At 40.6% G+C, this 25,022-nt stretch overlaps 1 protein-coding gene across 1 annotated transcript in view; it reads left to right on the top strand.

The window, feature by feature from the left end:
- The first annotated feature begins 14,722 nt into the window (after nucleotides 1-14,722).
- Nucleotides 14,723-25,022, top strand: part of LOC124776037 (dynactin subunit 4) — a 46,112-nt gene continuing 35,812 nt past the window's right edge. The window contains exons 1-4 of the mRNA XM_047250878.1: nucleotides 14,723-14,974; nucleotides 15,085-15,334; nucleotides 19,928-20,251; nucleotides 23,559-23,742. Coding sequence (XP_047106834.1) covers nucleotides 14,846-14,974; nucleotides 15,085-15,334; nucleotides 19,928-20,251; nucleotides 23,559-23,742 — 887 coding nt within the window. The 5' untranslated portion in view covers nucleotides 14,723-14,845. The remainder of the gene's footprint in view (nucleotides 14,975-15,084; nucleotides 15,335-19,927; nucleotides 20,252-23,558; nucleotides 23,743-25,022) is intronic.

Raw genomic sequence — 25,022 nt, 5'->3', positions numbered from 1 at the left:
TGTACATGAGCGTCGTCGGTAGACATCGAAGAGCGTCCTGAACGAAGGTTATCTGCAACTTCCGTCCGCCCGTTTTTAAACTGCGTGAACCATACGTTAACATCATGTACCGCTTAAGCACGCATCAACGTAGGCTTCCTGCATCAGTTGGTGTGTCTACACAAAGGTTTTCGTGAGTTTCACCCAAAATTAAATGCAGACGCGTTGCTCCTCCAATTCTGCCATCTCGAAATTTGCAAACTGTGCGATACAATGTTCTACTCAATACAGCACTGACCAATAACTAACAGACACACAACAATGACACTTCCAGCAGTTACACATTAAACACAGGCGCGTGCACGGATGCCAACGGCATTTCGCTACAACACACCATTGGCCCGAAATTACTAATGTTCCGGAATTTTTTGAACAGACCTCTTATGTTGTCGTACACTAGTAAAACATAAACCTCTTACTTGAGGTCAATCCAACATCTGTCCGCATCATCATGTTACATAACTAATAAAACACGAATGTAAAGTTACATCAATGCAGTCCATCAGTCACATTTTCATAACATGTCACTTACTTAATAAAACGTTTTAATTAACGAAATTGTGAACCTAACGTAATATGCCGCAACGAATTCCCACTAAGCAGTAAGTATTGAAATATATAGGAAAAGTCACAACAACGTTGTCATGAAAGTGGTAAGTCTCCTGGTAAGCAGACGTGTGGCTGAGTGATATACCAAACCATAAATTGCGAAGTAAGTGTGAAGAAAAATACTACAATAAACACGCAGTATATTATAAAAACATTCAATTCAATCTGAACAAACAAAGACTACATGTCTCGTAGCCCTTAAGCAGGGGAAGACAAAGAAAAGTAGGACCAACGACAGAAAAGCAATCGGAAAACATGTCAGGATGTGTTATATAATGTGTAATATTTCACATGGTACATTCGTAAGTAGATAGTTAATTGAGAAATGGATATCAAGGAATATATCAGAAGTGTCCGAGCGGTTCTAGGCGCTTCAGTCCGAAACCGCGCGACTGCTACGGTCGCAGGTTCGAATCCTGCCTCGGGCATGGATGTGTGTGATGTCCTTAGGTTAGTTAGGTTTAAGTAGTTCTAAGTTCTAAGGGACTGATGACCTCAGATGTTAAGTCCCACAGCCCTCAGAGCCAATATATCAGAACGCTACGTCGGTATCATCAAGGCAATAGAGGTTCAAATGTGCAATATGAGCAAATACCCACGACAACTAATAAGCCGATGTCCCGCGACTACGTGTATAGAGACTTTCTTGATAGTTACGCTCTCAACTGTATAGTGATCGTCGGCTTCATGTTTTACCGCCAAGGTGCTTGCCTGCTCTACTGTCGTCTACACACCGTCAGCTATTCCCAGCACAGAATTAATGTCGTCTTTCCACAAGAGACTACTACCGTCAGTAGCATCTACATGAAGTGTCGAAGTGTCTCATCCGTCATCGCTGCTTCTTCCACCGTGCCCCTGAGATGTCACCACAATTCCAAAGACTTCCTGTATGCGATACGTTCCAATTGTAGGGACTGCTGCATCCATTGGTCTAACGACTTTCCTAAGCGCTGAACCACAATGTCTCGCAAGTATCGATAAAGTTCATGTGCAAGGGGCTTCAGTATAACGTCCGCAACCATTTGCGCCACTATTGCGTTCAGGCTATTAACTGCCTCCGCAAACTTCGTATCGTCGTTCGTGATTTTATTTTCTGTGGACGTTGCGAATCAAAGCTCGGGAACGTCGATATTTGTGTTTTCATCATTGGTTTGTCGACCTTGTCGGTCGTTGTAGTTCTCGCACCTGCAACACGTACTGTTCCTCTATGCACTTTCCTGTCGTTACGCGAGGTGTCTGGCGCGTGCCACTCCTTAATCTGCGTTTGTAGCTCTTCTTGTAAACATGAAAGCTATTTCTACATTTGATCTTGTATCTCTTCATAATGCGAAGTTACGACCTCGCTATGTACTGTACTTGTACTGTATTTGCTGCTTTCTTTTTTTGTTCCCGGGATCACCGTTTTATAGGGATCGCTCATAATTAAATCTATAAATCAAAATGCTATCCAATGCTGAGCAGTTTCGAAATGTCGCTTGGAGTGATTCTTTTACTAACTGTCGTCGGACTCGGGCGTGCATATGTGAAATGCCACACTACAACCCTCATGCTGAATGTCTGATAAACCCACGGAGATCTGGAAAAACTCATCTAAAGGAATGAATTTGACCCTGTGACATTCAATTTTAAGGTCCAGTATTTAGCAGAAATTACTCCTGCTCCTAAATATCTGTAATAACGCATTGACTTGAAATTGTTTCTTCCTTCAACTGCATTCATAACATACAAATTTCCTTCAAACAAAATGTTATGTTCAATGAATACCATTTATTCTCACCACATAAAAATGGACATTGAACGTGACTTCAACAACTGCTAATCACATTAAACATGGACCATAAGCTCCATTAGAAAAACAAGAATGAATTTAATTGAATTAGTTGACATGTGTTTTGATATGGAAATGCAGGAAATAGAAACCAACATATTTCCTACCTCTCGTTCACAAGACAAATCGTCCTTCACGAATAATCCTGAATGTGCGTTGCAGATGTTAACGAAATTGTGCATGCCTTTAAGAGAAAAGAAAAACTATTGAACCAAAAGAAAAAAGTTATCTTGAGTCTTGCCACTTCCCTAGCATGCCGGAGCTGAGAGGTACTTTACCATAGAGTTGACTCAGTGGCGGTTTGTAGATATACATTATTGGTGTTCACAATTTGTAATTTCAGATGAATATGAGAGGGCTGAAATTAATAGCATGTGCTGTACAACAGTTATGCTCATCAACATATTTATACAACTTCAGCCACTATCAATAATAATAATAATAATAATAATAATAATAATATGCACAACTCGTCTGAAAAAAGGAAGAATTGTTTTTGTGCAATTTTGTTGTTTTGTACATAATTAAGAACAGTTTGTGGCAAGAGCAATATAATGTTTAAACTTTCGTTACTCTCCGTTTCGCATTTTTGTGTAATTGGGAGTTTTCGTGCTTTTAAATACCTGTGTATGGGCATGAGCCCGAAACGGGTCGTGTGACAAATAAATAACCTTTTATTGTGACTACACAAAGTTTGCAGTGCTAGTTAATAGCCTGGACGCTCGAGCACTGGAGACAATGTCAGATGTCATTTTGATGTCTCCTACACACAATAGATATCGATAATCGTGGGACATGTTGGTTCAGCTCATGAGCAAATCTTTAGACCAACTGATCCAGCAGGTCGTACAGCTCGAACGTAATGATGACAGCACCCCTTCTGAATTCTGGTGGCAACTGAAGAGTATTGTAGAAGGGACAGTAATGTCGAATGAGAGACTTCGGCATGTGTGGCTCACGCAGCTGCCGCTGGCAGCGAAAACAGCAGCAGTCACTTGCGGGATGGTCAGAATTAGGTCTGTACTGTCAGTTGCTGACGAAGTCCATGCGGCAGTGGGGCCAGCGAGCGACTCAGCAATAACATAGGTAGCAGACAACTGCAACACAGTGGAAGCTGCAACTATACAACAGGTGCCAAGGAAGTCTGTCGACGATCAGCTCCGCAGTCTGAAGTTACAGTAGGGAGCAATGCAAAAAAAATTATTGGTGCTGGAGTCGAACAAACAAGAACGGGGTCCTGATGGGCTAGACAGTCGAGTATGTTGATACCACATGGTTTGGTGTGCTCGCCACGAGACGCACATTTCCCCATGCATTCCCAAACGGCCCCAACGGCCTGCATTAGGCGAAGCAGGCTGTGTAGCTTCACGAGGGCGCTAGAATATGTACGAATGGTTGGCCATTATGTCCACAGAGTTAAGTCCACAGACAGCAGTGGTGGAGTGACAGAAGAACAGAGTGGGGCACTCAAGAACGGCACAGTTATTCGAGACATTCCACCAATACCCGTGCAAGTGTCTAAATGAGTTAGTCTGTGCACCATCACTTGTATGTGACAGGTAGAAAGGTAAACTGATGTTACCTGTCCAATTCAGACTCAAACGTTAGCGCACTTCCATTTAATCGAAATCGGAAAGAGGCGGTGGGCGCATCTAACAAGTCGTCCCTCATGATTAATGGTGAAGAGGAGGCGACAGTGGAAATACGTTTCAGCAAGGTTTCCAAATGGATGTTCATACTGGCTGATGTGCATGAACCAATACTACGTACAGATTTCACCCACCATCATGGATTGGGGTCACAGATGAACACAAGCGCAAGTTAGGTGGAGAGGTGAGATGATAACGGGCACAATAGCCAGAAGTACAAGCAAGACAGTCGCTTTACCTGATGATTCAGTTAAACTTGAAATGAGGTAAGAAGTTCCAGGTAGAGGGTTGAAGATAATGTATACCACAGTGCACCATATCAAGACTACAGCAGGCCCACCAGTCTCCTGCTGACCGAGGAGAATAGCACTCGACTAATTTGCAGAACCAAAAACATAATTTGAAAACATCTTGCAAGCAGGCATTTTACGAAGATTGGATAGTGCATTGGCATCACCATTGCGCCTCGTTAGGAACAAAGATGGCACATGAAGACCCCATGGGGATTATTGACTTCAGAATGCACAGACAGTACCTGACTACTATCCCATAAATAATTTGCGAGATTGTAAGAAATATCAGCCTTGGGCTATGGTCTTCAGCGTAGTGGATTGGAAGAAGGCGCACAACCAGATTCTGATCACTGAAGATAACATTCCCAAGATGGCTGTGATAAAGTCTTTCACACTTTTGGAATACCTCCATATGCCATTTCGATTGAAAAATGTAGCCCAGACCTGTCTGCAATTTGTAGATGAAGTATTGACGGGCCTGGATTTCTGCTTTATGTACCTGAATGGGGGACTGATCACCACAGATGTTAAGTCCCATAGTGATCAGAGCCATACCTGAATGAATTTTTAATAGTTTCATGGACAGCTGAGTAACATGAAGATTACTTCAAAGCATTATTTGTCAGGATAAAGCAATTTGGGATTGTGCTAAATGAAGCAAAGTGTGTTCTCCACCAAAACCAAGTGACATTCCTCGGTCACATGGTATCAGCAGTTGGTATCCACTCGGCTTACGAAACATTCATTGGTCGATCGATTTTCAGCGGTTATGAAGATTCCTTGAAATCTCAGCTTTTATAGGCGCCACCTACTTGGTGCAGTATAGATGGAGGTACCGCTGATGGACACACTAGTAGGTAACAAACACTACAGGCAAACAGCCCCATGGATGCCCACCACGGAGAAAGCCTTTGAAAAGGTAAGAGCTAGTTTACAAAGAGCAGTACGGTTCTCAACCAGTTCACAATGCGCTGAAGCCAACCAATTGGCTATTGGTGCAGCAAAAATTCTGTCAAAACATGGAAGGCAGTTGGAAGGCTTTACGGATTTTCTCCTGGGAGCATTCGGAAGCCTAGATTAAGTGGAGTGCATATGATCAGGAATCGCTGGCCATACACCACATCTATTCTTATGTTGAAGCTTGACTATTTACGATCTACACTGGTCGCAAGCCAATCACATTCGCTTTCCAAAGTATGAAAGAAGGTTATTCTCGCCAGATCCGCCAGTCAGAATTTATCAGACAATTTACTACTCATATAAGGCACATTAAAGGTGCAGAGAACATAGTGGCTGAATTCTTTTCTCAAGAGTTGGCGCAATTTCTGTCAAAATAGATAACGACCAATGGAGTGTGGAGCAAGCCAGAGATGAGCTGCTACAATAAATGTTGCAAAGCAACCCAACATCCCTTAAGCTCGAGCAAGTGTTGTTATTGGGTAGGGAAGAATTTATTTAGTGCAATGTGTCCAAGACACCACCTAGGCCATTTGTGTCCCAGTCACTGCATGAATCAGTTTTTGACAGCATCCATAACCTTGCACATCCCACTGTGAACACTACCACTGAAGTGGTGACAGAGAAATTTGTGCCACCCAGTATAAAGAAAGATTGCCATATATGGGTAGGGGAACGTCTGAACTGTCGAAAATGTAAAGTTCGCAGGCATGTGTACCAGCCAGTGGGAGATTTTCCCAAGACACCAAGTCAGTTCTCTCACATGCATACAGACCTCATACGGCCACTCTCACCTTTGGAGGAATATTGTTGCATGTTTACGTTAATGGACAGATAAACATATTGGGCAGAAACAATGCCTATTGAGGATATGTCAGCGGAGATGACAGAAAGGGCATATCTTAATACAAGAATTTTCCCCTTCAGATGTGCAGTTACATCACCACATATTAAGTGTGACAATTTGACTCAACTTTGTTTCTTGAAATATCTAAACTACACTCCTGGAAATGGAAAAAAGAACACATTGACACCGGTGTGTCAGACCCACCATACTTGCTCCGGACACTGCGAGAGGGCTGTACAAGCAATGATCACACGCACGGCACAGCGGACACACCAGGAACCGCGGTGTTGGCCGTCGAATGGCGCTAGCTGCGCAGCATTTGTGCACCGCTGCCGTCAGTGTCAGCCAGTTTGCCGTGGCATACGGAGCTTCATCGCAGTCTTTAACACTGGTAGCATGCCGCGACAGCGTGGACGTGAACCGTATGTGCAGTTGACGGACTTTGAGTGAGGGCGTATAGTGGGCATGCGGGAGGCCAGGTGGACGTACCGCCGAATTGCTCAACACGTGGGGCGTGAGGTCTCCACAGTACATCGATGTTGTCGCCAGTGGTCGGCGGAAGGTGCACGTGCCCGTCGACCTGGGACCGGACCGCAGCGACGCACGGATGCACGCCAAGACCGTAGGATCCTACGCAGTGCCGTAGGGGACCGCACCGCCACTTCCCAGCAAATTAGGGACACTGTTGCTCCTGGGGTATCGGCGAGGACCATTCGCAACCGTCTCCATGAAGCTTGGCTACGGTCCCGCACACCGTTAGGCCGTCTTCCGCACACGCCTCAACATGGTGCAGCCCGCCTCCAGTGGTGTCGCGACAGGCGTGAATGGAGGGACGAATGGAGACGTGTCGTCTTCAGCGATGAGAGTCGCTTCTGCCTTTTTGCCAATGATGGTCGTATGCGTGTTTGGCGCCGTGCAGGTGAGTGCCACAATCAGGACTGCATACGACCGAGGCACACCGGGCCAACACCCGGCATCATGGTGTGGGGAGCGATCTCCTACACTGGCCGTACACCACTGGTGATCGTCGAGGGGACACTGAATAGTGCACGGTACATCCAAACCGTCAACGAACCCATCGTTCTACCATTCCTAGACCGGCAAGGGAACTTGCTGTTCCAACAGGACAATGCACGTCCGCATGTATCCCGTGCCACCCAACGTGCTCTAGAAGGTGTAAGTCAACTACCCTGGCCAGCAAGATCTCCGGATCTGTCCCCCATTGAGCATGTTTGGGACTGGATGAAGCGTCGTCTCACGCGGTCTGCACGTCCAGCACGAACGCTGGTCCAACTGAGGCGCCAGGTGGAAATGGCATGGCAAGCCGTTCCACAGGACTACATCCAGCATCTCTACGATCGTCTCCATGGGAGAATAGCAGCCTGCATTGCTGCGAAAGGTGGATATACACTGTACTAGTGCCGACATTGTGCATGCTCTGTTGCCTGTGTCTATGTGCCTGTGGTTCTGTCAGTGTGATCATGTGATGTATCTGACCCCAGGAATGTGTCAATAAAGTTTCCCCTTCCTGGGACAATGAATTCACGGTGTTCTTATTTCAATTTCCAGGAGTGTATGTGCATTTCAGCACCATCATACTGCCAGCTATCATCAACAGTGAAGGGGGAGGCCTGTTTATAGCGATAAGAAGTGCAATAGTATCGAAGGAAATTGAAGGAGATCCGAAATGTGAAATAACGTGGGTGAAAGTCACGGTTAAAGCAGGCTCAGACATGGTAATTGGATGTCTCTATAGGCCCCCTGGCTCAGCAGCTGTTGTGGCTGAGCACTTGAAGGATAATTTGGAAAATATTTCGAGTAGATTTCCCCACCATGTTATAGTTCTGGGAGGAGATTTTAATTTGCCGTATATAGACTGGGAGACTCAAACGTTCATAACGGGTGGGAGGGACAAAGAATCCAGTGAAATTTTTTTTAAGTGCTTTATCTGAAAACTACCTTGAGCAGTTAAACAGAGAACCGACTCGTGGCGATAACATATTAGACCTTCTACTGACAAACAGACCCGAACTATTTGAAACAGTTAAGGCAGAACAGGGAATCAGCGATCATAAAGCGGTTACTGCATCGATGATTTCAGCCGTAAATAGAAATATTAAAAAAGGTAGGAAGATTTTTCTGTTCAGCAAAAGTGACAAAAAGCAGATTTCAGAGTACCTGACAGCTCAACACAAAAGTTTTGTCTCAAGTACAGATAGTTTTGAGGATCAGTGGACAAAGTTCAAAAGCATAGTATAATATGCGTTAGATGAGTATGTGCCAAGCAAGATCGTAAGAGATGGAAAAGAGCCACCATGGTACAACAACCGAGTTAGAAAACTGCTGCGGAAGCAAAGGGAACTTCACAGCAAACATAAACATAGCCAAAGCCTTGCAGACAAACAAAAATTACGCGAAGCGAAATGTAGTGTGAGGAGGGCTATGCGAGAGGCGTTCAATGACTTCGAAAGTAAAGTTCTATGTACTGACTTGGCAGAAGATACTAAGAAATTTTGGTCTTATGTCAAAGCGGTTGGTGGATCAAAACAAAATGTCCAGACACTCTCTGACCAAAATGGTACTGAAACAGAGGATGACAGACTAAAGGCCGAAATACTAAATGTCTTTTTCCAAAGCTGTTTCACAGAGGAAGACTGCACTGTAGTTCCTTCTCTAGATTGTCGTACAGATGACAAAATGGTAGATATCGAAATAGACGACAGAGGGATAGACAAACAATTAAAATCGCTCAAGAGAGGAAAGGCCGCTGGACCTGATGGGATACCAGTTCGATTTTACACAGAGTATGCGAAGGAACTTGCCCCCCTTCTTGCAGCGGTGTACCGTAGGTCTCTAGAAGAGTGTAGCGTTCCAAAAGATTTCAAGAAGGGACGTCGAACAGATGTGCAGAACTATAGACCTATATCTCTAACGTCGATCAGTTGTACAATTTTGGAACATGTATTATGTTCGAGTATAATGACTTTTCTGGAGACTAGAAATCTACTCTGTAGGAATCAGCATGGGTTTCGAAAAAGACGGTCGTGTGAAACCCATCTCGCGCTATTCGTCCACGAGACTCAGAGGGCCATAGACACGGGTTCACAGGTAGGTGCCGTGTTTCTTGACTTCCGCAAGGCGTTCGATACAGTTCCCCACAGTCGTTTAATGAACAAAGTAAGAGCATATGGACTAACAGACCAATTGTGTGATTGGATTGAAGAGTTCCTAGATAACAGAAGGCAGCATGTCATTCTCAATGGAGAGAAGTCTTCCGAAGTAAGAGTGATTTCAGGTGTGCCGCAGGGGAGTGTCGTAGGACCGTTGCTATTCACAATATACCTAAATGACCTTGTGGATGACATCAGAAGTTCAGTGAGGCTTTTTGCGGACAATGCTGTGGTATATCGAGAGGTTGTAATAATGGAAAATTGTACTGAAATGCAGAAGGATCTGCAGCGAATTGACGCATGGTGCAGGGAATGGCAATTGAATCTCAATGTAGGCAAGTGTAATGTGCTGCGAATACATAGAAAGAAAGATCCCTTATCATTTAGCTACAATATAGCAGGTCAGCAACAGGAAGCAGTTAATGCCATAAATTATCTGGGAGTAGGCATTAGAAGTGATTTAAAATGGAATGATCATATAAAGTTGATCGTCGGTAAAGCAGATGCCAGACTGAGATTCATTGGAAGCATCCTAAGGAAATGCAGTCCGAAAACAAAGGCAGTTGGTTACAGTACGCTTGTTCACCCACTGCTTGAATACTGCTCAGCAGAGTGGGATCCGTACCAGATAGGGTTGATAGAGGAGATAGGGAAGATCCAACGGAGAGCAGAGGGCTTCGTTACAGGATCATTTGGTAATCACAAAAGCGTTACGGAGATGATAGATAAATGATAGATAAACTCCAGTGGAAGACTCTGCAGGAGAGACGCTTAGTAGCTCGGTACGGGCTTTTGTTGAAGTTTCGAGAACATACCTTCACCAAAGAGTCAAGCGAAGAGACCATGAGGATGAAATCAGAGAGATTAGAGCCCACACAGAGGCATACCGACAATCCTTCTTTCCACGAACAATACGAGACTGGAATAGAAGGGGGAACCAATAGAGGTACTCAAGGTACCCTCCGCCACACAACGTCAGGTGGCTTGCGGAGTATGGATGTAGATGTAGATGTCGGAAAGTATGGAACAAATCCCTGCACATTCTGAGAGATGTGTCCCACTATGTGTGTAAAGCACCAACTACAGACAGTGAGTGAAGAGACTTAGTTGTACTTTGGCCAACCTGCTGAGTTGTGTTACCCTATTCATTCTTTGCTCGAATGTTTCTGACAACGCTCTGTTTACCTGCTGTTAAGTGAAAATTTTCATGCAATCGAGAAAATTAACAGTTATTGCTCGGTTTTTGAGGAGTTCTGTATCTGCAGACAACACCATAAGCAATACACAGAGTTTCAGCAAGAACAGAAAATCATCTGATAGAGCCCAGAATGTCGTGACTACTACTATGGATTTTCCATCAATTCTACTTCTACAGCACAAGTTTCAAAATGCAAATCACTGCAAAATCTGAGAGTGTATTTTACATTATTTCTAAATATAAATGGCAGCTCCTACTGAATTTCATTTCCCAGTGGTTTGAGGTCCCTGAATAATATAAATTCAAATGCAAAGTTCTTATTCAGCGAAGGTAAAACGAAACAAAACAAAAGTTTGTTTTGTTCGCAGATGAAACAAACATTGCAATAAATGACAAATCAAGTGGAGTCTTAGAAAGATCGGTTAATGTAATTTTCATCGACATTAATAAATGGTTGTTAGGCAATTCTTTGTCAGTAAACTTTGAAAAAATGTACTCCATCAGATTACAACTTGTAACGGGTTTCCCACGAGTATATGCCTAAAGTATGGTGACAAACTCATAGAAGTGGACAGTGTTAAATTCTTGGAATTACAGCTTGATAATAAATTCAGCTGGGAGAAACACACCACAGAACTGCTGGAGTGCCTAAGGAGATATCTGTTTGCAATGCAAATGCTATCAGGTGTAGGGGATATAAAAATGAAAAAACTGACATACCATGCTGATTTTTATTCCATAATTTCATATGGGAGTAACTCAGCAAGCCAAGCTAAAGCCTTCCAGGTCGAAATGTGTAATAATAATTATTTATAGTGTGAACTCAAGAAATCCTGCAAAGGCTTGTTCAGAGAACTAAAGATACTAACTACTGCTTTCCAATACATTTACTCCTTAATGAAATTTATCATTAAAAATATAACTCTTTTTCAAAAAAAACAGCTCAGTTCCTGGAAACAATACTAAAAATAATAACAACCTTCACAAAGATTTAAAGTCACTTACTTTGTAACATTATCTGAACTTTCCGTCAGTACTTGGCAGTACATGATAATAATATTAAAAAGGAAAAACACTTCCCATGTTCTGCAAAATTATGATTAATTGGCCAAGAATCGACTTTATTCTTCTCTGGCCATCTTCAGTGGACCAAATAAATGTAAATCTGTAGAACAATTAGAAGTATCTTTCCTTTTTAATATCACTTACTCTGGTCCAAAAGGCATCGATTTTTCAGGAACACACATTTTCAGTAACCTGATGCACTTGTGTGTGTGTGTGTGTGTGTGTGTGTGTGTGTGTGTGTGTGTGTGTGTGTGTGTTTTACTACTAATAATAATGCAAATATTAAAATACTAGTACAGTCTCTCTGCTGTACCAATTCAGTGCAGTAGTGCCATAACTGTAAATAAGTGTTGTAAAATGATTCATCTTTTCAATGTTTACCATCTCACAGATGAAAAATAGGTTTAAAATTTTTTTACTCATTACACATGCATGAAGATCATTCCACTTGGGATCTGTCAAAGATTCATAGCATACTCATATTTGTTTTTCGTTGTAAATGTTTATTGTGTATTCTTGTCTGTCTGACACCTTCTACATCCTGAGGGATCTCCTCACTATGGATTCATTGGAACATAAAGTATATCTAATATAATCTAATCTAATGTAAACATCCATGCTCAACGAGTTGCAGACAGGCAACCATATTGCCATCCATCATTGTATGCCTGAATTGCTTGTCTGATTTGTCAGCTTGCCTGGGATTTCCATGTGATCAGTGACTGTCCACTGCACTGACCACACAAGCGCCATCTCCCAAGCGATGGATCACTAAATGCCATCTCTGAAAACTATCTAGAACAGATAGCTAGGAACCCAACTCATGATGAAAACATATTGGATCTCATGATATAAAACAGACCTGATCTCTTTGAAAACATCCACATCAAAACTGGTGTCAGTGACCGCAACACGGTTGTGGCGATAATGGTTACCAAAACACAAATGACAACTAAACCATGAAGAGAGATATACATGTTCAGTAAACTAGATAATAAAACCAGTAGTGTCAAAGCTCAATGAGGCACTTGAAACTTCAGCAGGAGCATGCAGAGGAACTATGGCTCAAGTTTATAAGAATATTGACCTCACACTGAATAGGCTTGTACCCAGTAGAACAGTTCATAACTGGAGGGAATCTTCATGGTATACAGTCACTATAAAGAAACTTCTAAGGAAACAGATATTACTGCATAATCGGTGTAAATCAAAGTATAGGGCTATAGACAGGGAGATGGTGAATGAAACTTGTTTGGCTGTCAAGAAAGCAATGTGTGATGCCTTCAATGACTACCTCAGCAGAATATTATCAGATGATCTTTCACAGAACCAAATGAAATTCTGGTCATGTGTAAAGGCTGTTAGTGGCGCCACAGTCAGTGTTCAGTTCTTAGTGAATGAGACAGGAACTGAAACTGAGGGCAGCAAAGCAAAAGCTGTAACGTTTAACTCTATTTTCAAGTGTTTCTTTACAAAGAAAAACACAGGAGAATTGCCCCAATGTAATCCTCATACCACTGAAAAGATGACTGAAATAAGTGTTAGTGTCAGTGGTTTGAGAAACAGCTGAAATCGTTAAAATTGAACACAGCTCCAGGGCCTGATGGAATCCCTGTCAAGTTCTATACTGAATTTGAGTTAGCCCTTCTTCTAACTATGATATATCGTAGATACCTAGATTTGAAAAACGGTGTCCAGTTCTTGTAAAAAAGCACAGGTCACACGTATCTACAATAAGTGTAGTAGAAGTGATTAACAAAGTTACTGTACAATATCCTTGAGATTCATTTGTTGTATAATCTTAGAACATATTCTGCGCTCAAAGGTAATGAGGTGCCTTGAGTAGAATGACCTCCTCAATGCTAACCAGTGTAGATTCCGAAAACATCGATCACGTGAAACCTAACTATCATTTTTCTCAAGTCGTACTGAAAGCTTTGGATCAAGGTAGTCCGGTAGATGCTACACTTCTTGATTTCTGAAAAACATTTGACTCAGTACCACACTTACGCTTATTGTCAAAAAGACGATCATAGGGGGTATCAAGGGAAATTTGTGACTGGATTGCGGACTTTTTGGAGTAAGGATACAGCATCTTATCTTGGGTGGAGAGTCATTGTCAAATGGAGAAGTAACTTCGGGTGTGCTCTAGGGAAGTGTGCTGGGACCCTTGCTGTTCGTGTTGTATAATAATGACCTTGCAGACAATGTTAAAAGTAAAAACAGGCTTATTGCAGATGATGCAGTTATCTGTAATGAAGTACTACCTGGAGGAATTGCAAAATTATTCAGACAGATCTTGACAAGACTTCAAAGTGGTGCAAAGACTGGTAACTTGCTTTAAATGTTCGGAAAGTAAAATTGTGTACTTCATTAAATGAAAAAACGTGGTATCCTTTGACTACAATATCAGTGAGTAACTGTTGGAAGCGGCCAACTCATACAAATATTTTGGTTTAACATTTTGTAGGGATACGAAATGGAATGAAGACATAGGTTCAGTTGTGGATGAAGCAGGTGGTCGACTTCAGTTTATTGGTAGATTACTGGGGAAATGTAATCAGTCTACAAAGGAGATTGCTTACAAATCAGTCATGCGACCTGTCTTAGAATATTGCTCAAGTGTGTGGAACCTATACCAAATAGATCTCACAGAGGATACTGAACCTATTCAGAGAAGGGCAGCATGAATCGTCACAGGTTTGCTTAATTCGTGGGAGAGTGTCACAAGGTACTGAGGGAAATGAACTGGAAAGCTCCTGAAGGAACTATCGCGAGAAAGTCTATTAACAGCGTGTCAAGAAGAGGCTTTAAATGATGACTCCAAGAATATACTGCAATCCCCTACGTATCGCTGACATAGGGATCGTGAGAATAAGATGAGAAGAATAAGATGAGGCATTCAAACAGTCATTCTTCCCGCGCTCCTTACGTGAATAGGAAGAAACCCTTATAGCTGGTACAATGGGACGTAGCCTCTGCCATGCACCTCTCGGTGGTCTGCAGAGTGTATATGTAGATCCGTCGCTCGTGTGTTAGGCGCTTAGGGGAAGTGGCATAACTTTCCGGTACGTCGGTGTGATAAACTTTGTGTCGGCTTATGGGAGTAACTGTCAATGTGTTTATTTCAAATAATGACAAAATGCCAGAAGATATGTAAATAGCCTGAACATTGTTTTCCCTTGGAAACATGTCTTTCATTCATCTCCCAGACATAGTTCGTTATGCTTGCACTTGTGGTTCGTTGAAACCAATTTCGAGGATATACTTTTGCAGGCACTGTCTGAAAGTAAGATGTGGATACTGTGTTCTGCACGAGGTAAAACTTTTGAAAGATCGCCTAATGCTTCTTGATGACAGTGTGTTCACTAAAAGAGATTGATTTATTCACTTCTCGCATTTGAATATTACTCGTTGATTCTTTTACAGGTGGATTCCCATTACTGTGCTCATTGCCTTGAGAACATCCCTTCAGCAGAAGCGAGACTTAAAAAACAGAAATGTGCCAGTTGTTTTGATTGCCCTAGTTGCCTAAACACACTGTCTACACGAACAACGGTGCAGACGACTCATAATCCAGATGACCCGTCCAAGACAGTTACGCGTAAAGCATATTATTTGTCTTGCGGCTGCTGTCGTTGGACTTCAAGGGATGTGGGACTAGCCGACCAAACTGTCGGTATGTCTGCATGTCTAAAGTTTTATACGGTGTTTTATCTCATTACATTCGAAAATGGCAATTGTTATATTACCAGAAAATGAATTATTGTAACACTCTTAACAGTGGAAAATCCAGAATGGAGTGTAGCGATATTATGAAAAGGAAAGCTGCTACTCACCATAAAGCGGAGATGCCGGGATTAGGCACAGCAAAAAGACACAGTTAACGCTTTCGGCCGTTGGCCTTCGTCAACAACAACACACACACACACGACTCGTGTGTGCTAGTTCCGTTTGCGTGTGTGTATGTGTGTGTTGGCGAGGGCCACGGGCCGAAACCTTTAATTGTGAGACACCTTTTATTGTGCCTATCTGGGACTCAGCATCTCCGCTATATGGTGAGTAGCAACCTCCGTTTCATAATATTATTGTATAACTCTTTAAGAGTTGGTGGCTGTTCTGTTGTACAGTGAATCAGGATGAACAAATTTAATCACTTATAAGGAAATAACATTTATGAAGAAATTATGTATTATTCTACAGTATCAGTTTTGGTACGAAATAAGTCACTTTTCCAAACCACATCTGTTTGTACATAAAATATTGTAATTGTACTACTAGTAAAACTCCAATTGAACACATTTAGGTTATCATAATTTACCTTGATACCTACATGTACACAATTATGGGCTCGAGTTTGATATTGGAGTCCCTCGAAGTCATGGTAGTGGTGACAGATACATCTGTAGTGTAGCCTGAGATCAAGATGAGGTTGAAAGGTAATAATTTGGTTGTTAGTTGGCAATCCAACTTGAATGCTGAAGGAAGGTTGTGGTAACAGATTGACCTGCAGTGTAGGCTAATGTGTATATTTACGGAACATTTAACCCACTTTTCATCATTAAAACTAAAACTTCAAGATAAATTCAGAAAACATACATTCAGTAATGGACAAGGTTCTGAAGATTATTTTATGCACATTCATTGAACATAAATTACAAAAAATGCCATGGGGAGGTGGATTCCTACACATAACTTACCCAGTTATGCAACATTATGATTCATATATAGTGTGGGAGGGTCAGAAGGAATATTCGATACTAGTCTTTGGCTTTGCTGAGTAATGTAATAGCTGCTGTGACATCACCTTTTGGTGTGTATTCTTACAGATTGGTTGTTAGTTGAATGTCCAAGCAAGATACCTGGATGTGGTGACAGATTGATCTCTAGCTTAGTCCATTACTGTCTTCATGTTGTTTACGGCATTTGTCGCATGTTTCCTAAATCACTGGTCAAAGCCAAGATACCTTGTTATCTGTTATAAAATTGTGCATGTGATTCATCCATGGTGGTAAAGCATGTGGGCATAGCAGGTTAAGAAGATACCAATGGTGAGAAAAAGAGAAAAGGTAGATAACTGTGTTGAATTAATCATCAGGGAAAAATATTGGCAGTTCCATTTCATATATAAAGGCCCACATTGTTCAAAGATAGGTAGACTGCTGTAAATTATCAGGGAGGACATTTCAGTTAAGACCTTTCCACATTTTGGTGGATACTTTTTGGCCTGCAGCACCATTCTTCAGTTCTGTAAGGGAAAAATTTTTTCCACTATGTTAATGGAGTTTGTGGCTACTGGCTGGGTACATTTCACCACAATCTGAAAAAGCTTCAGGAAAAATCAGATAATGGGGCATGCATATGCACTACTCCATAAAAATGGAAATGAATGAGCATTGCTACATGTTTTCAGCCAAACAAAATATGTAAGTAGTAGTTTGTTGTGCTTGCTTCATGTAGGGGAGCTGTGTAGTGGATATTGTCTGTCTACAAGTAAAAATCTTTGTTTTCTGTGAATGTTGACAACAGAAGCTTTGGTGAACATATCATGAGTAATGGACAAAAAATGTGTCACAGGATATATAAAATGTAGAAAGAGTGAGATAGTGAATAATGTGAGCCAGTGGTGTATTCTTCAACCAGGGTGCTCAATTATAAGACTCTTGGTTTATGTGCAATGGATGTTTATAATATGCATCAAAATACTCATTTAGACTTGTCCATTGTCTAATTCATGTATTCTGATTTTACTTTCCAGTTAAAGTTTTTACAACAAAAAGTGTGTTTAATACAGCACAATATGGCGCAAAGGCCAAAGTCTAGATCAGGGCCAGTGGCAGTACAGTGGCTCATAACTACAGCTCGTAGGTTGACAACATGCCAGTATTGCATAGCCAGTGGGATGGTTCTTTATCATAACCAATGAGAGGCAAGAAGAGTAGCAATGTATTTCTAGTCCCACTACCTTTTAACTGGACACCTGCCAGTTATCTTCAGATGAGCCATCGAATGGCTCACATGAAGATGACTGGCAGGTGTCCGGTTGAAATATCGTGTAGTGAAGTTTATTATGACCGGCTGCAATCTCAAAATCCCTTTGGATGTTTAATTTACTGGGAAGTTTTTAAATTTCACACAAGATGGATCTGTAAAATAAAACTAGTTGTTTACTGCTAGAAACACACGTCAGTAAAACAGCTAGGCATAATGTTGCAAAGCAAACGAAATTTAATGAAATTCTAATGATCAAAGTAGGGAAGGCAAATGGTCAACTTCAGTTTATTGGGAGAATTTGAGAGAAGTGTGGTTCATCTGCAAAGGAGACCACATATTGGACACTAGTGTGATCCATTATTAAATACTCATTAGTGTTTGGGGTCCACACCAGGCTGTATTAAAGGAAGATATGGAAGCAATTTGGGGGCGGGCTGCTAGATTGATTACCGGTAGGTTCAAACAACATGCAAGTATTATGGAGATGCTTTGGGAACTCAAATGGGAATTACTGGAGGGGAGGCGATGTTCTTTTTGAGGAGCAATATTGGGGAAATTGAGAGTACTGACATTCGAGGCTAACTGAAGAATGATTCTATTGCTGCCGATGTACATTTCGTGTAAGGACCATGAAGATAAGACTAAAGACATTAGGGTTCGTACAGAGGCATATTGACAGTAGTTTTTCCCCTTTGCTCTGTTTCCGAATGAAACAGGAAAGGAAGTGGCTAGTAGTGGGACAGGGTACCTCCCTTCACGCACCATACGGTGGCTTGCAGAGCATAGATGCAGACGAAGGCCTTCAAATCCTCCCAAGATGGAGAAAATCAAAGAGGGCTGATCTGTAGGGTTACATAGAGATTGGGGGAAGGGGGGGGGGGGGGCAGTTTTGTGCTAACTGCACAGTTTGGGAACATTCCAATATAGAGCTCCTTCCTAAGATCTGAATTCGGGTATGTATCAGTGTTATCCATCATCAAAAACAGAAGATAGTAAATGCAGTAAAATAGCATGTTCTGAACGAGTCACAGAAACTGAAATTGGAAAAATCCCAAATGTACAACTTTTCTTTGTTCATACAGATTAGAAATTGACTGAAAACATTCGGAAATAGCTGAAGAAACTTAAGTGCACCTTTTGTACAGCTACATATGTAGTTTAGAAACCACTGTGAAGTACATGATAGAGATTACTTACCATTGAACCACGTCAGGATTCATTCCTGTGCTGTTCGCATATGGAGTGCTTGAAGAATGTTTAAATGTTTCTGAGCACAGTATTATTAATCTAACCTTGTTTTCACAGTTCTTACAGGAGTTGTATGTTGGAGGTTGCACTATATTCCTAGATTATTTATTTAATACTGATTCTTGACGTTTTCTAAGTATACCTTCACAGTATAATTAATATCTATTCTCGAGCATCTTCCAATTCATTCTTTACAGCATTCCCATGGTGCTCTGCCATGAGTCAGGAAAACCTGGCACTGTTGGTACTGTCGTTCTTCATTATCCTGTATTAGTCCTGTTTGGTATGAGTTCCACACGCGCACACACACATGAGCAATATTATAAGATTTGACACCCAGGTGTTTGGTAAGCAATTTCCTTTGTAGGCTGGTTGAATTTCCCCAGTATTGTACCTTATGAACCGAAGTCTGCCACCATCCTTACCTATGGCTGAGCCTATGTTATAATTTCTTTTTATGGTCACTGATCACAGATATGAGTCATTGATATTTTAGTCACTGGATACTACTTTTTTTGCATTTTACATTTCTTTGCATTTAAAGCAAATCCTAATCTTTATACCATTTTAAAATTCTGTCATGATCTGACTATATAATTGTGCAGCCCCTTCCCCCCCCCCTCCCCCAGATAATACTTCAGTATAGATAATTGCATCATCTACAAAAATTCTTATGGTACTATTAATATTGAATGTCAGGTGATATAATACACAAACATGAATCGCCGCAGTACACTTCCATTTGTCACTTCTGAAGTTGCTTCAACTTCTGCCAATGATTCTCCGTCCAAAATAACATCTCTGCATACTATTTTAATAAACTTTAGGCTTGACCTTTTGGTTGTTTCTTTGCTCATTGTATTAGCTTGTTGACAGTCTGGTTTGGCTTTTCGATATCCTATCTGTCTGTGCATTTACCTCTCTCTTTTGCCATGAAAATTTATTTCTCTCTTTGGACTATAACACTACCTTTTTTTCAGCTAATATTTATGAAGTAAAAACTTACTATTTTGAGTTACTTTTGTTGCAGCTAGTGGAGCATGGCCTGAGAAGGAGAATGTATTTGCACCTCGTGTGAATGCTCTCTTGGAATACTACAAAGCTCTTGCTTTAAGAGAAAAACAAGAAAAAGAGCGCAAGAAGTTTACTCCCAGGAGGAGTTATCTTGTACTAGAAAAGTATGCCCTGTCAAATGTTGGAGCCCGTAAGAGAGTGGGGTTAAGTTCGCTTGGCAGCTCATTGCCCCTGAAAGATGATCCATCGAAGTTTCCATCTTTGGAAAGGGCAGTGGCAACTGAAGACGTTGATGACTTGCCAGCCGATATCTTTGAAAAACCTTTAGATCTGACTAAGAGTAAGTTGCGAAAAACTTAATTATATTACTCAGTTAGTTTTTTGTGTCATTTGAATGGAAATGTTATGTTCTATTCAAAATAGAAAGGTAACAATAATTTAATATTAATAGAGTTGATTTCCATTTCTACATTAATTTTCACTCAAAAACTGCAATGATTTTGACATAAAAATTTATTGTATTTAGTTTGTGTGAACTTCAATACACTCTTTAAAATATGTACAAACCTCTGATCTAAAGTTTATCCAGTGTTTTGAGATGTTTGGGAGTTGAGCCACTGGTAACTGTCCAAAGCAGAATTTTGTTCTGCAGTTTGTAAGCTAGGGTTTAATTATATATGTTTGAAAAAAAGCATACTTTCTTCTTAAAAATTTCAGAAAATTATTGGTTTATAATAAATATAATGAGTTTAAGTAGTTATTTGAGAATTTGAAGAGAGATTAACTCAAGTCAGTTTCGGTGTGTGCAATTCATAGTTCATCAAGATTTGACAAAAGTGGGATATTCTAAAGCCAACGTATTTTCACAAATTGGTTAGGCCTACTTTCTCTCTCTGTTTTTATAATACCTAAAACATTTTTTGCAGTAAAGGTAGCAACTTACTAAATATATTTACCAGAATTTCCCATTACCAGCATGTGGTAGTGCTCTGCATTATATTCTAGATTTGAATCCATTCATGATTCTTGATTCTGATGGGCTTTTTTTGCAGGGTGCAGTACTAATAGCTGCTGAGAATGAAATTAGGTATAATAAGCACTTCTTACTGTTAGCTCACTACAACAGTTTCAATTTGCAAAGTAGGTGGCATCTTTTTCTTAATTTTGCATTCACATTTTCTATCTACTTATCCATTTTAAAAGGATTTGTAACCACAGGCCTAAAAATTTAGTGTCCGTGCTGTTACCAGCTGGTTCATTGTTCATAGATAAATGTGGGAATTATGGGTCATTGTTATGAAATTGTGAAATTTTATTGAGGTAACTTCTTATTGTTTATTAATAGCTTTTTATTCCACGCAAAGTTGCTAAGTTGTGATTACTGATTCTTGCAGTAGTTCCTTACTTTTCCCTTTTATCAAGATTGTGGTATCATCAGCAAATGCTAGCATTACAATCACCCACATTTTGGCTTAAATAGTTAATGTATAGTTGGAAGAGAAGGGATCTCATTACTGACTTTTGAGGCACACCATATTTAATAAATGATATCCTGATAAGTATTCTATTAGGTTCTTTAAGGTTTTCTCTGACAGTTATAACTTATTTCACATCTGGTAATGTTCATTAATGTGAAAAATGCCTTGTTGCTCTGCCATTTGAAGTTCAGATTAAGCTGTAGGGTCCCCTATAATTGGCTGTGTAAGTCATTTCGAAGGAAGACAGCAGCAATCACCTCCAGTTGGACAATGCCTAGTAATGTACTGTGGCTTCCAAACAAACCTTCAGGTTGGTGGTAGCTTCACCTTTCTGTAATATGCTTGCTGCCTGTTCATGATAATTTGGGTAGGAGCAGATCCAACTGATGCACGGGTCTTGAATGTCATACTGTTAAAGTTTTATGAGCCAACAAATCGAAGTCCTTTGATAGGTCAAGAAATATTCTTGTTGTTTCCTATTTACTGTTTGTAAGGTGTAGTATACATTTAACGCACTCATAAATGGCAGTTATTGATGACCTATTTGTGAGTCTGTGTTGTTCACTACATATTGTTTCATGTCTATATCTATATCTACAACCATTCTCCGCAAGCCACCATATGTTGCATGGCAGAGGGTATCCTGTACCACTACTAGTTATTTCCTTATCTGCTTCATTCACAAATAGAGTGAGGTAAAAACAACTGTCTTGATACGAGCCCTAATCTCTCTAATCTTATCTTTATGGTCTTTACGCAAAATGTATGTTGGTGGCAGTAGAATTGTTCTGCAGTCAGCCTCAAATGCCTATTCTCTAAATTTTCTCAATAGTGCTCCTCAAAAATAATGTCACCTTCCTTCCAGTGATTCCTGTTTGAATTCCCGAAGCATCTTTGTAACACTTGTGTGTTGTTTGAACCTATTGGTAATAAATCTAGCAGCCTCCCTCTGAATTGCTTTGATGCCTTCCTTTAATCCGACCTGGTGCGAATCCCAAACAGTTGAATAGTACATAACAATGCATCACATTAGTGTCGTACATGCAGTCTCCTTTACAGATAAACAACACTTTCCTAAAATTATCCCAGTTGACCATTCGCCTTCCCTACTATAGTCCTTATATGCTCATTCCAATATGTATTGTTTGCAACATTATGCCTAGATATTTGACGTAACTGTCAAGCAGCACACTACTAATACAGTATTTGAACATTATTGGTTTGTATTTTTTACTCATCTGCATCAACTTACATTTTTCTGTGTATAGAGCTTTCATCGAAAGATTTTCTCTGAGAGGAAGAGAAAATTGCAGTGGGTCTAAAGTTATTTACATTATCCCTTTCAATTTTCTTGTAAATAGCATTTACACTGGCATTTCCAGCATGTATGGTACAGTGCCTAGTTGGAACGAGCACATAAGTGTGTCTGTGGATCAGTTAATTTTAAAGCATTTCTTCTTTAAGATTATTGCAGAAAGACCATAAAGACCAGCAGAGCTTTTTTAGTCAATTCATTGCTTTTGCTGTTTCATCTTGTGTGACATTGCTGATTAACATTGATCATTTGCTTATTTTATATTTATTTGGCGGAGTATACTTTTTCTGTTTTGTTTAATCATATTTTCTATATTACTACTAAAAAGCTAGTTAAATGGTTTTGTTGCATGTAAATGGGTCCACTGTCATCTGAACTGTATCTGGCGCAGTTGAGTTTTTTGCTTGTGTCATCAGCTAAAATTACACTTCCTTAATCATCCTTTAAAAATCATAGGAAGATTGTTCTTGGAAGTTAGAAACAAGAGCAGGCCCACCACTGATCAGTTTGGAACACCCATTCTGTTCCCCTATTCTCAGGGAACGTAATGATCACATGCAACATGCATTAGTTCATATCCTGAATAACTTAGCATTTACTTATATAAGATGACATAAAATATATAATTATGGCAGTCACTGTTGTCGATATTTTATTGTGAGAGAATCTACAACTGAGTAGATGTTTAAAATTTGTTTATTTTGCCATGTTAGTTATAAATTTAAGACAGCAAAATAAATGATAAATTTTAAATTAGCCAAGTCCTTTAAATATATACTGTTTCCAGCATTTTTAAGCTGATGGATGAGATGTATATCTGATTGAAGTTACATACTATTTTTTTTTGCTTTCAGTTACAACACTAACACAGAGGCTTGCTCAGCCAGAGTTTCAGCCTACGAAGGTATCACAGTTGTATCCAGCACACAAACAGCTCCTTATCAAGCGCTCTCAAAGATGCCGGAGCTGCGAACATAATGTCAGCAAGCCAGAATATAACCCAGCTTCAATAAAGTTCAAGATTCAGCTGTCTGCATAGTAAGTTGTTATGTTAAAAATAGCACAGCAACATTTATTCAAGAGAATCATCTTTAAAAACAATGGGAAGTGCAGGATGGAATAACAACAATACAACAATAGGGAAAAGAATTGACAAGTTAAGTGCTGTAACATACAGGAATGTCAAGGCATGACGATAATCGTGAGTCTTTTATCATATCATGTTACTGTTCGGTATGTAAATGCTCTTTTGTAAAGTTTCCTATGTTTGATATGAAAGCAAACTCTTAAACAGAAATGCAGTTGATTTGAGATCTCTGTAAGTTTATAAATGGTCTGAATTCTTCTTAATGGTTTGGTGGATACCTGATGTATGTCTGAAATAGAGTTTCCAGTTCACAGTTCGTACAAAATGATGAATGTATTACATTCTGTTCTGTTCATACATTATGTGAGGTGGCTGGATACACCTCGAATACTCCAAACAATGAATAAATGACTGAAATATCAACTCATTTATTTACAGTATGTACAGCCTGGTAAAATTAACATTCCTTTATGTCACTGGTTATATGTTACACATTGCTTCAGAAATAGTTCTGTATAGTCATTGAATATTAATAATGTCGTACAATGTTCGTAGTTGTACTCCCGCTGTGAGTTTTCCAATGTGAAACTTGATATGTGGTGTCTTAAAAAGACATTTGGATGGATAAATTTGCATTCTGTGAGTAGAAGTGAACACAGCATACTTTGGTGATCATCGTAGTGCCGTGCATAGGAATGCAGACGGCCCTCTAGACACTGGTTCATGGAGGCACCTGCCGACAGCATGTTTAAATGCTGCATCATCTACTGAGATGTGGGCAGCACATGACCCTTCATGTGCTGTTCACATAGACACCATCAATACTGCATCCCTCCCCCCCCCCCCCCCCCCACACACACACACACACACACACACAAATGGTTCACAGTTGTCACATAGTGTAGGTGTGGGCGACGATATGGGGGTACCATGATGCATCTGATGGAGTTGGATCCGGCGTGATAGCAGGTGGTGCCAACCAGCACACATCCCAACATTCATGTTGTGAACCATCAGGAACATTTGCCAAAAATCTGGAGGTTCAACATTCATGCAATGGCACAGGTGGGTACTGCGGTGGCACTGCAGAGGATACCAATGGCTAAGGCTGGCAGCGGGTCGATGTCCATGACTGATGTCACAGCGAATGGCAATGGATGTGGTGGCTCTGGCTGCGACAGCAGTAGCAGCTGCTGCTGCCTGGGTGAGCAGGGGTCAACTTCCTTGGAAG

This window comes from Schistocerca piceifrons, chromosome 1, assembly GCF_021461385.2.
Source record: "Schistocerca piceifrons isolate TAMUIC-IGC-003096 chromosome 1, iqSchPice1.1, whole genome shotgun sequence".
NCBI lineage: Eukaryota > Metazoa > Arthropoda > Insecta > Orthoptera > Acrididae > Schistocerca > Schistocerca piceifrons.
The sequence above is the reverse complement of the archived record's forward strand: the minus strand, read 5'-3'. Positions and strand labels throughout refer to the sequence as shown.